Source organism: Tenrec ecaudatus, chromosome 4 (genome assembly GCF_050624435.1).
Source record: "Tenrec ecaudatus isolate mTenEca1 chromosome 4, mTenEca1.hap1, whole genome shotgun sequence".
Classification (NCBI taxonomy): domain Eukaryota; kingdom Metazoa; phylum Chordata; class Mammalia; order Afrosoricida; family Tenrecidae; genus Tenrec; species Tenrec ecaudatus.
In genome coordinates this window covers 107,570,373-107,584,437 of record NC_134533.1, presented here as the reverse complement: position 1 = coordinate 107,584,437, position 14,065 = coordinate 107,570,373, and the positions used below count along the sequence as shown (strand labels likewise).

The following is a 14,065-nucleotide window of genomic DNA, read 5'->3' as shown; positions in this document are numbered from 1 at the left end:
AAATTAACCTTTCCCTTTGGGAGGGGTGCCTAGATCAAGCAATCAAGCAAGTATTTTGAAATAACACAGCAAATAACAAATTTTCATAAACAGTAAATACAAGAACAATGAATTAACCATCTCTGTCCAAAAAAGGGGCATGGAAGAAATAAAGATAATCTATGTGACAATGTGTCTGAAATGAATTGTGAAGATTCATTCACCTCCAGAAAATGGGGAAAATTCCTTCTGCTTTGGGGTTCTCTAGCCAGGTAATTGGCCAAAAATATTACCATTAAAATGTCCTCTGAAATGTATAATCAGTTTTTTATCTTGTGGACAGAAATTAGATATGGTTCAGTCTTATTAGGCCTTATCTCACAAGAGGCTGGCTCAAACACTGGCTTATATCACTTGGGACAGAATGGAACTTCTGAGAAGGTTGGACGTGTTGCCTTTCCACTTTCTTAGTGAAAATGAAGCATGGGCGTTTTTAATTTTGATGATAACCAGATGATCTGAATTGCTCCTTTGGGTGTCCTATCTAAAAAAGTATTGATTAAGCCAAGGTTGCAGAGATTTGTCCCTGTGTTTTCATCTGTGATGTTTAAGCTTTTCACTCTTGTATGTAGAGATTTTGTTTTGAGTTAATATTTGTATAGGGTGTGAGGTAAGGGTTCTTCTCTATAATTATTTTGCATATGAATATCAAGTTGTCTTAGTGATATTTGTTGAAATTTATTAACTTTTTAAAATTAGGGGCTCATACAAGTCTTATCACAATCCATACATACATCAATTGTGTAAAGCACATTTGTACATTCATTTCCCTCATCATTCTCAAAATATTTGCTCTCCACTTAAGCCCCTAGCATCAGGTCCTCAGTTTTGCCTCTCCAGTCCCACTTCCCACTCCCTCATGAGCCCTTGATAATTTATAAATTATCATTTTGTCATCTCTTGCCCTGTCCCATGTCTCCCTTTGCCCACTTTTCTGTTGTCCGTCCCTCAGGATTCCCTGTGTTTCCAGCTCCCAGTGTACATCCTCTGGTCTGATCAGACTTGCAAGGGAGAATTCAGATCATGATAGTGGGCAAGGAGGAAGCATTTAGGAACTAGATGAAAGTTTTATTTTTCATCGTTACTACATCATACCCTGACTAGCTTGTCTCATTCCGGAGACTCCTCTGTCAGGGAGTCTCCAGTGGCCTACAAATAGGCTTTGGGTCTCCACTCCGCACTACCCCCCTCATTCACTATGATAATTTTTTTTGTTCTTATGATGCCTGATAACTGATCCCTTTGACACCTCGTAATCACATAGGCTGGTGTGATTCTTCCATGTATTTTGTTGCTTCTGAGCTAGATGGCTGCTTTTTTACCTATATCTTTTGTTAGCCAGGCACCATCAGCTTTCTTCACCACATTTGCTTATGCACCCATTTGTCTTCAGCGTTCATATCATGGAGATAAGCACACAATGATATGATTTTTCTTTCTTGGATGCCTGATAACTGATCCCTTCGGCACCTCATGGTCACACAGGCTGGTGTGCTTCTTCCATGTGGGCTTTGTTGCTTCTGAGCTAGATGGCCGCTTGTTTATCTTCAAGCTTCTAAGACCCCAGATGCTATATCTTTTGATAGCCGGGCACCATCCGCTTTCTTCACCACATTTGCTTATTCATCCACTTTCCCTTCAGTGGTTGTGTCGGGTAGGTGAGCATCATAGAATGCCAATTTAATAGAAGAAAGTATTCTTGCATTGAGGGAGTACTTGAGTGGAGGCACAATGTCCTTCTGCTACATTAATACTAAACCTATAAATATATGCATATAAATCTATTTCTCTATCCTCATACATAAATATATTTGCCTATGTACATGTCTTTATCTAGACCTCTATAAATGCCCTTTGCCTCCTAGCTCTTTCCTGTATTTCCCTTGACCTTCCTCCTGTCCCACTGTCATGCTCAGTCTCCACCAGGGTTTCAACAATTCCTCTTGGTTACATTATCCTTGATCATGCCCTACCAGACCTCCCACACCCTCCTCACCACCAATTTAGATCTCTTGTTGTTCCCTTGTCCCTGGATTTGTTAACATCACTTCTTTCCCCCCCACTTCCCTTTCTCCCATGTCCCCCGAGAACTGTCGGTCCCGTTGTTTTCTTCTTCAGATTGTTCATCCAGCCTATCTTATTTAGACAGACCTGTGGAGATAATAACATGCACAAAAACAAGACAGCAAAACCAAGTAACAATATACAGCAAAACAACAACAAACCAATGACAAAAAAATGAAACAAAACACAACAAGAAAAGCTTGTTATTAGTTCATGGATCATTTTTTGGCCTTTGGGAGTGTCTTCCAGTCCAGCCTGTCGGGGCACCATGCCCTGACCCCAAAGTCCATCTTCGGCATTCCCTGGGGACCTTGCTGCTCCATTCCCTTGCTGTTCTGTTGCACCCCCTTAGTGTTTTGCCTCGGTGTGGCAGGATCAGATCAGGTGCAGTTCCCACACTGTGTCTCTGACGTTGACCCTGTAGGGCTATGGGTCAGTGAGGGGCGTCATATCTCATAGTGGGGCTGGCCATGTGGACCTCTCTGGGCTGGCTGCTCTAATTGGGATCATCGTCCTCACGGCCTGCTGGGGAAATTTATTAAGTTTTTACTTTACTGTCTCATGCATGTCTCTGGCTTGAGGTTGTAAATGTCAACATAATGTTCAAAAGACAGGGTGTGAAGGGTATGTGTATGGGAGTCCTGGTGATGCAGGAGGTTACTGAGAGGGCTCTCAATCATTGGCTGATGAGACTCTCTGCTCCCCTAAAGATTTATACCCTGGAAACCCTATGCAGATTCCCTTTGAGTTGAAATCCACTGGATGACAGTTGGTTTGGTTTGGGTTTGGTGTGAATATAAAGACAGGGAGGCCTTACCATCACATTCCATAGTAAATATTCACCTTTTTAAATGGCACTGCTCCGGCAGAGCCCCTTTACGTGGAAGTTCAGAAAGAAGGCATAGGCCTTGCTTTTAAGAAAGAAAGACAGATGTAATAAATGTCATTCCTCTTGAACTTGTTGTTCCCAGCAGAGTAAGCCATATGACTGTGTGATTCAAAATGTCCAATACTAGTCCATTTCAGCTCACTGATATCTAGGATCGCAATCTCTGTGTGTGTTCGATTTCATTTTTGACAACTTGGAATTTTCCTGAATCCATACTTAATACATTCCAAGTTCAAGTTACTCATAGCTGTTTGCACTATTTCTTCTCATGTTGCGTTGTGCCGATCAGCAAATGAAGGTCGCGAAGCTTTTACTCCGTCAGAGCCATCACCATCTCATCTACCTTAAGAAGGTAGCTCTTCCTCAGTCTTGCTTTGAGAGCTTTGTGACCCGAGGGGCTCGTCTTCTGTCACTGTCCCTGACAAGGTTCCTCTACTAGTCACGAGATTGACAGTGACTAATTCCTCACAACTGGACAACGATGCCTTCTTCGTAGTCTGTTCTTAGTCTGGAAGCTCTGTTGACACCTGTGGGTGGCCCAGCGGGTATTTGAAATGCCCGTGACATCGCACAAGCCACCACAGTGCCCAAAACTAAGAGACAAGTGGTGGCAGATGGTGACAGAGACTGCTTTATGGGACTCTTTAGTAGGATAATCTTGATGAAATCTTTGAAGGATACAGGATGATTACAGGATGATACAGGACCATTGGGATGGTCCCTTTTATTTTATTTATTTTTTAAAACATTTTATTAGGGACTCATACAACTCTTATCACAATCCATACATAAATCAATTGTATAAAGCACATCTGTACATTCTTTGCCCTCATCGTTTTCAAAGCATTTGCTCTCCACTTAAGCCCTTTGCATCAAGTCCTCTTTTTTCCCCTCCCTCCCTGCTCCCCACTCCCTCGTGAGCCCTTGATAATTTATAAATTATTATTTTGTCATATCTTGCCTTGTCCGGTGTCTCCCTTCATCCCCTTTTCTGTTGTCCGTCCCCCAGGGAGGAGGTCACATGTAGTTCCTTGTAATCGGTTCCCTCTTTCCAGTCCACTTACCCTCTACCCTTCCCGTATCGCCCCTCACACCCCTGGTCCTGAAGGTATCATCTGCCCTGGATTCCCTGTGCCTCTAGCTCCTATCTGCACCAGTGTACATCCTCTGATCTATCCAGACTTGCAAGGTAGAATTCAGATCATGGTAGTTGGGGGTGAGGAAGCATTTAGGAACTGGAGGAAAGCTGTATTCTTCATCAATGGTACATCGCACCCTGACTGACTCATCTCCTCCCCTAGACTCCTCTGTGAGGGGGTCTCCAGTGGCCGACAAATGGGCTTTGGGTCTCCACTCTGCACTTCCCCCCTCATTCACTATGGTAAGATTTCTTTTTTCTGATGATTCCTTATACCTGATCCCTTCAACACCTCGTGCTCGCACAGTCTGGTGTGCTTCTTCCGTGTGGGCTTTGTTGCTTCTGAGCTAGATGGCCACTTGTTCACCTTCAAGCCTTTAAGACCCCAGACACTATCCCTTTTGATAGCCGGGACCATCAGCTTTCTTCACCACATTTGCTTATGCACCCGTTTGCCCTCGGCGATCATATAATGGAGGTGTGCACCCAATGATATGATTTTTTGTTCTTTGGTGCCTGATAACTGATCCCTTCAGAACCACGTGATCACACAGGCTGGTGTGTTCTTCCATCTGGTCTTTGTTGCTTCTGAGCTAGATGGCCGCTTGTTCACCTTCAAGCCTTTAAGACCCCAGATGCTATCTCTTTTGATAGCCGGGCACCATCAGCTTTCTTCACCACATTTGCTTGTTCACCCGTTTTGGCTTCAGCGGTTGTGTCGGGAGGGTGAGCATCATAGAATGCCAATTTAATAGATGTATACATTCATTGAGGGAGTGCTTGAGTAGAGACCCAAGGTCCTTCCGCCACCTTAATACTAAACCTATAAAGATAGGCACATAGATCTATTTCCCCATCCTCATATATATATTTGCATATGTACATGTCTTTGTCTAGACCTCTATAAATGCCCTTTGCCTCCTAGCAATTTCCTCTATTTCCCTTGACTTTCCTCCTGCTGATTACAGGGGTTTCTATTGACGAAATTTGGCCAGGAAGGCTGCCCAGAGGTATTCTTTTAATCTTCACGGTTCGGTTGCTTTTTGTTGGGGGGTTGCAAGTGCTGTCCTGTGGGAATGTCTTTGGGAAACTATACGTTACCCACCTTACATCCCTGGTGGGACCTCTTCAGACTTCAGTTCCCAAAGACATTAAAAGAAAAACAATATGAGCCCCTGGAGAACATAAAAAGGGCTGTGTTGATGTGTAAGTCGCAGAATGCAGAATTCTTGGCGAAGAAGGTTGAGCGGATGGCAACACCACCTTCACAAGTGTGTAGACCGTGTTGAAGTCCGTGTCAAGAAACAAGAGCTTCAAGCTTTTTATATTGTTTAATAAAGGTTTTATATGTACGTGCAGAATGCCTTTTGACTTATATTCATAATGGAGATGTTCTTGCATATCCATGGTGAATTTTTGGTGAACTTTAGCAAAAGAACAACATACACAGAAGAGTGTGGTAGTTACATGATCTGGTGTCAATTTGGGACTTGAGAGGATTAAGAGTGAATGGGGTGGTGTCTAGTCTGTCAATCGGGTCATAGCCAATGAGGCCTCTGTGTAGGCATGGCCTTCTGAGAATTTTGGGAACTCCTGTATTTTCCTCCTTGGAGGCAAGAGACACACACTCTCTCTAGATGCACTCCCTAGGAAACAGTGCAACTGACAAGAGACATGGAACAACGCTAGAACCCTGAACTGGAGAAGCCACGTGGCGAACCCTGCCAGCGCTGAGATGCTTACAACGCCACTGGATCCACAAGATGTTGCACCCACTGGCCTGTGATCTTCCTACATTAGGCTTCATTGCATGTGTTTTGTGAGAGGACTTTATAGATTGGTATCGGACATATGGGCTAATATTGGACATAAGGACTTGATATAGATTGGGCTGGGATGTTCTTTCAATGTACAGTTGCTCTGTATATAAAGTTCTTTTTTATACACATATGAGCATGTCTATGAGTTTGTTTCTCTAGTCCACCCGGACTAACACAAAGAGGCCCAAGAGATCTTATAATACAAGCTTTCGGATTCTGTAGGTAAAGGGATGGAAACCCAGAGAAGTAACTGAATGTCCCTGGATTGCCTATTGAGCTCCCTAGTGACAGAGTGAGTCTCAGTACCAACGGCAGGCCCTCAAATAACAACACTGTTCTTCCATCAGGGTGATGGCATTCTCGTAGCTCGGAGGTGGGTTGATTGCATAACATTTGCCTTTCTCGGATGTCTGACAATTTTGTGATTCAGAAAACACCATCGGGCCAGTGTATGTACAGATGTCCCTCGCAAGTGGCATCAGGAAGAACTGTTTTATTTTCTAGCCCCCTTAATTTATTATTTTTAATTTTAGTCGTCAGAAAACAGTCTCTATCCAAGATGGAGTGTGTCAGACAAGATGCAGATGTGAACATATGCTTAGCAAATGCAGTGTCCACACAGAGTAGAAGCTCTCCTGACGAGGTGGCTCTCTCCACACACCAAAATCCGTCACAGACAGTGAAGACAAGGAGAGGAGCAGAAGTCAGCACTTTCTCAACAGTTGGTGGCCCCAGAATGGCATTTCCTGCTCATGTTCTGGGCACAGCGGTCCTTTTTGCACAGTCGGGCCAGAGGGCATCCACCAGTGAGACTCCATTATCTTTCTATCCCATTTTCCCACAAACTTGTTGGAGTCCCCTCATACCACATACACACACATATGCATTTGCTTATGCATATATAACTATACATAGACAGACAGACATTGTACCAAGAGAACTTCAGCCCAGGGATTCCTCCAGGCTTTAGTCAGCAGTAAAGAGCATCCTCTGTTTTAAAGGCATCTTTACAGGAGAAAAATGTCACCCTTCTTTGATCGTCTCTTCCCAAACTTTCATGTATTACTTTGAGAAAGTCATATGTTACTTTCATAAATTCCTTGTCTCAGAAGGCTTTTTAATTTATGCATGCAGAATGTAGTTCGCAGCTTTCTAAAGATCTCAGAGAACCAGACCCCAGATCCGCCTGGGTCCCTTGTTGTATAGCTTCACCCATTTCTTTTTGCCTTGCCTTCTTTGGAAGTCATGCACTATCCTCTGTATTGCAGCTGAAAACAGTGAAGACTATTCCTGTTTCTGTGCGAAGAATTTCAGGTGATTTTTACCTGTTCTCGTAGGCTGTTAGGGAAATATTTTAAATTAATTTTTATTCCTGTCTTTTGAACCCTTTCTTAGTTCCTCATGGACCTAAAAGTTCAAAATAAAATTGCTAAAGGCAGCATACCAGGGAAGGTCTGCTTCAAGAGCTTGAACTTGGTGGCAGTGATGGCAAAGAGCTGTGGGCAGTAGGAGTACTGCTGCTTAGGGAGGTCTAGGAGCGTGGTCCCGCTGGTAAGTTAGACCACCGCTCAAGGTCAAGTTTGAAGAGTTAGACAGATTTCAGAGCTTCATGTAGAAACATGGCTGGACTAGAGAAAAACGGGACAAGGAGTATGAGTCAAGTCCAGTCCTGCCGGTAAAGCACGCGCACACACACACACACACACACACACACACACACACACACAATCTTGATGCATCTGAATAAACTGCCACCTTTCTTGGCACAAGGAGTGCAGTCGTTCAGCATTGAGGCTTTTCATGAAGTGAGGGGCTGCTGGGTCTGGCCACCTAAGTCCTTGTCTCCCAGACTTCCCTTCTCCCAGCAATCTTGGGAGTCACAGCAGCCTCAGCTTGGGCTTTCGTGGCTTATGTTCCTAAGAGATGGAAAGAACTAATGGAAGGGAACGGTGGGAGGAAGTTTGCAAACTATGTATTGAAACCTAAGTCAATGAAGTCCTTGGCGTTATAAGGGATTCTGGTCTCTTCTAGAGCCTGGTGAACGCTGTGAGCACTGAAGGCAGCAAACCCATATCATGCAAAAATATTTATATCGATAGCCTGCAGACGTAAGGAGCATAGCAGGAACAGAGCTATGCCTGTCCACTGCTCGCTCACCTCAGCTGCCCTGGTGGCATGGTAGTTACTGGTTGGGCTGCTAAACACGAGGTTGTCAGTTCAAAGCCACCAGCCACTCCTCCGGAGAAAGATGCGGTGTCCTACGCCGTAAAGAGTTAAGGCCTCAGAAACCCACGGGGCCAGCTCTGCCTTGTCGTTGGTCACCAGCAGTCAGAATGAACATGACGAGTGAATTTGAGGTTTTCTGATGCCCGTCTCGCCGCTCTTCACGGTAGCAAGAAAACAGAAATGACCTGAATGTCCATCAGTAGAAGAACGGATAAATGGACTTTGGTACATGCTCACAGTGGAATATTATGAAACGTTAAAAACTAATGATAAAAGTCTGAAACGCCTCATGGCATGGTGGATAGAGGAGCTGTGGGTGACACAGTAGTTCCATATTGGGCTGCTAACTACAGATCAGCAGTTTGAAACCACCAACTGTTCCTAGGGAGAAAGACGAGGCTTTCTACTCCCATAAATAGGTTAAGTCTCAGAATCCTATAGGGGAAGTTCTAGTCTATTGTATAAGAGTCGCAGCAGTAGGCTTTAGTTTTAAGTTCACTTAGCATATTCATTGCTATCATGTCGAACTCATAGGGCATTGTTACTCTTTCAGGAGTACCTAGCCTCATCTTTCAACTGAGGAGTGGCTGGTGGTTTCAAACTGCTGACCTTGCAGGTAGCAGCCCAACACATAGCTCACTATACCACTAGACCGAGAACAAATATTTCAATGGACCACTGTAATATATTTTTTTTATATCAAGAAAAGGTTTTCAAATGAAAGAGACTTTGATGGTTACCAGGAATGGGAGAGGGAGGGAGGGAAGGCTGGAGGGTGACCAGGGGTTAGTTTGAGTGAAAGGGAAGATCATGCCTTCCTAGAGTACGCTGGAAGTAAAAGGAGGGGCCAAGATAAGCCATTGGGAGATTGGATGCGTTGTTGAATGCAAAAATGGTGATGGCAGTCTGTAACCTCCCACCTAATAAACAATCTAGGTTAAAAAACATAGTTTTAGACCGCTTAGCTCCATCTTGGTCTGTATACTTCCGAAGGCAGTGTTTCCATCTGTCCAGCTCTTTGTCGAAGAATTCTAAGGTCTTGGATGTCTACCAAAGTCAAACAGCAGTTTGGGCATCCTCGGAGGACTAAAGTTGTGCTCTTTTCAATGTCCTTTGAGTTTGGGGACAAACAGAAGTGTGTCAGGATATGGTCAGGGCATAAGGGAGCTGGGCAAAGTGCCCCAGGGGACTGGTCACAGGACAGTGCTTGCTGTCCCTGAAGAACGCATTGTCAGGATGGGAAAACGCAGCTCCTCGGGACAACGCAGCTCCTCGGGACAACTTACCCGGCCTTTTCTGCTCAATGCGCTTTCCATTTTCTTCACGGTTCTTTATCATAAGAACTTTAGGATTAACTCTGCCCTCCAAGAAAATCTACCAAACACCCCTTTAGCGTTCCCACAAGCAGGCTCTGTAGCCCTCCCAGTTGACCTCTCTGTCTTGAATTAGTTCGCCCAGCAGATTATTCCTTCACATGTTGAATGGGCCTTTGTGGGGGGGTGGGGGGGAGACAGGGATGAAGGGAAGTACCCTAATGAGCCAAAGATAGGTATATTCATAAGAGAACTGCTTTAAAAAACATTTTGTTTGGAATAAATTGGTGCAGGGTGAACGGCAATCCTGGTAGCTATACTTCCGACTTATCCACAGATGGCTTGCCCATTTGTATCTTGTCCTTTAACCTTGTTTTGTAGAATTGCTTCAGCCACTGTTGCAGCTGAGCTATATAGATTCCATACGTGAGCCAAAACACTAGTGTGAGGATAACGCAACGCTGAGCCCAGGTTAGTGGTGTCAGGGCTTGGGAGCGATCCCTCGGAGATGGTGACTGGTGCTAATAAAGATGGACCCAGAGGAGCTCCGTGTTCTCTGCTCATTGCACGTCTGTCCCTATTCCTGTGCTTCCTCTCTGACTAGCTAAGAAGCAATTTCTTTACAAATTGTGAGCATTGGAAGACTCCGCCAGTATTCAAACAAACACCCAAATGCCTTCCTCAAGCCAGTGCTTGGGTGGTCACTTCAGACCAGTGACTTCTCCAAGCACGGAACCTTTGTGCCTCCAGTGTGCCCTCAGCCAGCTAGGACGTTTTCATGGGCAGTGTCTGGTCCCTCAGTGTGCCTGGTGTGGACCCTCAGGCTGTGGGTGACGGTATGAAGAAGGCAGAAGGCTGCTGGTGGAACAACCTGACTTCACTCCTGTGCTGGTGAATAGCGTTCCTTTGGGTCATCCATGTCCCATGGCGAGCCTAATGGCCGTATGTGGTTGTTGGGCGGCATCAGCGCTGCTACAGTGCACAGCAACCCTACGGCCAACAGAAGGAAACGCCGTCCGGTTCGGGGCCATCCTCCCAATCATCATGTTTGAGCCCACGGGTCAATCCAGTTCACTGAAGAGCTTCCTCTTTACAAAGCAGGATGCCCTTTTCCAAAGAGGAGTCTCTTCAGAGAAACTGTCCAGAGCCCACGAGACAAAGTCCCACCATCCTTGCTTGTAAGGAGCCTTCTGGCTGTACCCAGAGGTGTTAAATATATGATTTATTTTAGAGAGTAACCAGCTAGATAGTTCAGATTATGTAAAATCTCATTGATTTCATATATTAGGTCATTGACCACAGAATACCTGAATTAGCCAGTTTTACCTGGTTTTTAATATACCACCTGGACGGTGTGTATATGTGTGCTTGCACGCTTTTATTTAAATTTTAACAAAAACTGTTTTGAAGATGGGACTTCCAAATATGCAAGTATTTAAATATAAAAGCTAAAAGTTGATTAAATTATTGTGTGAAAATCTGATCTCTCTGCCTTTGCCTTCATTATTTTGTGTTTGGCTTTTCTTTTTGTCTCTTCAAAGCCTGTCTTTCCCAGAAGCCCCGCTTGGGAATAGTTGTATTGCTCCACTAATAATATCTGGGCCTAGAAATGAGATAATGCACATCAAAACTGTATAATAGAAACCATGAGGGAAGGGAGACAGTGGTCTCTGTAATTTATGGAAATAATAGTAAATTAAAATTTATCAAGAGATTGTGTGGGGGAAGGGAAGGAAAAAAGATGAGCTGATACCAAGGGCTCAAATAGGAAGTAAATATTTAGAAAATAATGATGGCAACATTATACAAATATGCTTGATATAATTACTGTATGGATTGTTATAAGAGCTGTAAGAGTCCCCAATAAAATGATCTTTTAATTAAAAGAATGTAATAAAATAAAATAAGTTTCCCCATTTAAAAAAAGATTGTAGAATAGAACCGGTCACATAAAACAATCATCCTATTGCTCATAATTTTATGTTGGTACTGCCTCTAAACAAACCTGATCAATGTTTAAGCTTTCTGTTCTCTGATCATTAAAAGTATTCCCTGTCTGTACCAATAACTGACACATTTATCGTTCACATCCATAATGAGGCTGGAAGTTTCTTGGTGACAGGAAAAGGCAATACAGAGCTTCTTGATTGACAGTTGGCTTTTACCTGCTTTACAAGCCATTTGGGCTTCATTTTGCTCTTTGCTTTTTTAACAGAAAATGAAAACATTAGCAGAAAGGAGGAAGAGTGCTCCATCTCTCATCCTGGACAAAGCCCTGCAAAAAAGGCCGAGCACCAGGTAAGGAGCAATCTGTGCGTGGCACACTTGGTGTGTGTTTGGAACTTTCTGACAGATTAAGCCCCACGTTGGTATTTTTGAAAATTTAGCTGTGCATTAGTGAAATAACCTGACTTTCATTTCTGAATGGAAACAGTTTGTGTGTGTGTGTGTGTGTGTGTATTTCACCTCTGCACAATGCCAGAGGTGGGAGTGCTGGCCCATTGCACAGCTGAAAACCCAATTTTAACTGTTGATGCCCTGAAATTTAATTATGGATAGCCTGCTGCTGATGGGAAGGCTTACTGATATTATAAACACTTGATTAGCACATATTTGTGTGTTAAATGTTTTATACAAGAAGCCCTCATATCACTGTCAGGTAAGCATTGGACCAATAACTCAAGGTTATTGGTTCAAAAGTAGCTGTCACTCCTATGAGGCTGCCTGCTCTGATAAACATTTACAACTGTAAGTCCTATTATATAAGGTCACTCTGAGTCTGAATTGACTGGGTTTGATATGTATTAGATAGTGCACCCACGTTAAAGCTGCATTTTGAATACAAGATAAAAGGACTTCACCAAAGTACAGGTCTTTGTACCTACTGGTGTAGCTCCAGCAAAGACTTCACAAATGTGTTAGAGGGTCTCTAACGGTTCTTGAGAGAGACAAAACCAGATTGCGAATAATAATTATTTATATATATATATATATATATATATATATATATATATGAGAGAGAAAGAGATAACACAGGTAATAAACAGTTAAATTATATAGCAGTACAAATGGCTCAATGCAACTCACTCCCGTGAGAGAGTTGTGAGACACTGGCAGTCCTTCAAGTCTTGAGGGCCGCCAGGTAGTCCTCTGTAGAGCAAGTCAGGCTATCCAGGCACAGGCAGCAAACAGCAAGGCAGGTCACCAACAGTCAGCCATATGGCAGGATCTGAGAGTCCCCAGCTCAAGAGATGTAAATTCCAGTGGTGTGGTGAAGCAGGTCTTCAGTGAACCTCAAATTACAGCGACACAGTCCACCATGGGATAGGTGTCCCACAGGTAGTGTAGCTTGCAAATGGAGGCACAGAGCAAGCAAGGCAGCTGCACACTGGTCTGATGATCAAAGAGCAAGAGACAAGAAAGGCGAGGCTCGCTGAGCCATTTATCTCTCCGCCCTTCAATTAATCCCACATGTATTTATTGGCCAGGTTGGCACAATAAGTTAACTGCCTCAACAGATGATTCCCTGTTGTTTTTAACATTTATCTTGAAATGTCAGGCAACCACAGCTGCAGAGCTCAGTCGACGGCATGTACCAAGCAATTCAACTCATCGTGTAATGTCGAGATTTTCTGCTGCTTCTTGGCAGCACTTCCACCATCATTGGCAATGCTTCATATGACCCCTGTTGATACGCGAGGTTTACCGTTTTACACAATACGTGATGAAAAATGTGTGACAACTGTGAGAGCGCTCCTTTGACCACAATAGGCAATTTGCGGCCGAGATGAAGTGCACATGTGGACATGATTAGCATCGCATTGGCAGTGTTGTGTGTGTGTGTGTTTTTAATCTGGGTCAAATAGGAACTCATATTGTTCGTGGGGCAACTCTATAACACAGAGGGGCATAGTGGTACCTACACCTTTCTAGTTCACTCTCCTGCAGTAGAACCCAGGCACCTCACAGTTTTCAGATTTTGCCCATATTTGCTTCTGATTCAAATGTGCGTAAGAACCACTATGGCAGCAAAAATAGTATATCGCTCTTAGAAAACCAACAATATGGACATATATTAAACACGACTTGATGTCCCAACTTCATTCTTAAATATAACCACTGGTAATCACCTGTACGTCCTTTTAAAACCTTTAATATTCAAATCTAATTGAAATTTTTATTTGCTTTGCCTTGTGTTTAAAATTTCAACTTAATGGAGATATATTACTTCTCCCATTTTCTTTTTTGTTTGTTTTTGGGTTTTTTACCCTTGAGTCAAATACAATTAAAAAATTTTTTTTTACTTTTATTTAATTTCAATTATTTTAAATTTTATATTAAGTAGCCACATGTGTCTAATAGTATTAGACAGCACAAGCCTATATGCGATAATTCTCTTTTTCTTTTTTTTAAAAATCATTTTATTGGGGGTTCATATAACACTTACCACAATCCATACATCCATCCATTGTGTCAAGCACATTTGTACATTTGTTGTCATCATCATTCTCAAAACATTTTCTTTCTACTGGACCCCTTGGTATCAGCTCCTCATTTTTTCCCTTCCCTCCCTCAT

At 43.2% G+C, this 14,065-nt stretch overlaps 1 protein-coding gene across 5 annotated transcripts in view; it reads left to right on the top strand.

The window, feature by feature from the left end:
* The window catches only part of ARHGAP20 (Rho GTPase activating protein 20), a 130,741-nt gene that overhangs the window by 23,201 nt on the left and 93,475 nt on the right, over positions 1–14,065 (top strand). For all 5 annotated transcript variants that reach the window (XM_075546569.1, XM_075546570.1, XM_075546567.1 and 2 more), the window contains one exon: positions 11,705–11,787. In XM_075546569.1, coding sequence (XP_075402684.1) covers positions 11,708–11,787 — 80 coding nt within the window. In that variant the 5' untranslated portion in view covers positions 11,705–11,707. Of the gene's footprint in view, positions 1–11,704; positions 11,788–14,065 lie in introns of those variants that run through there.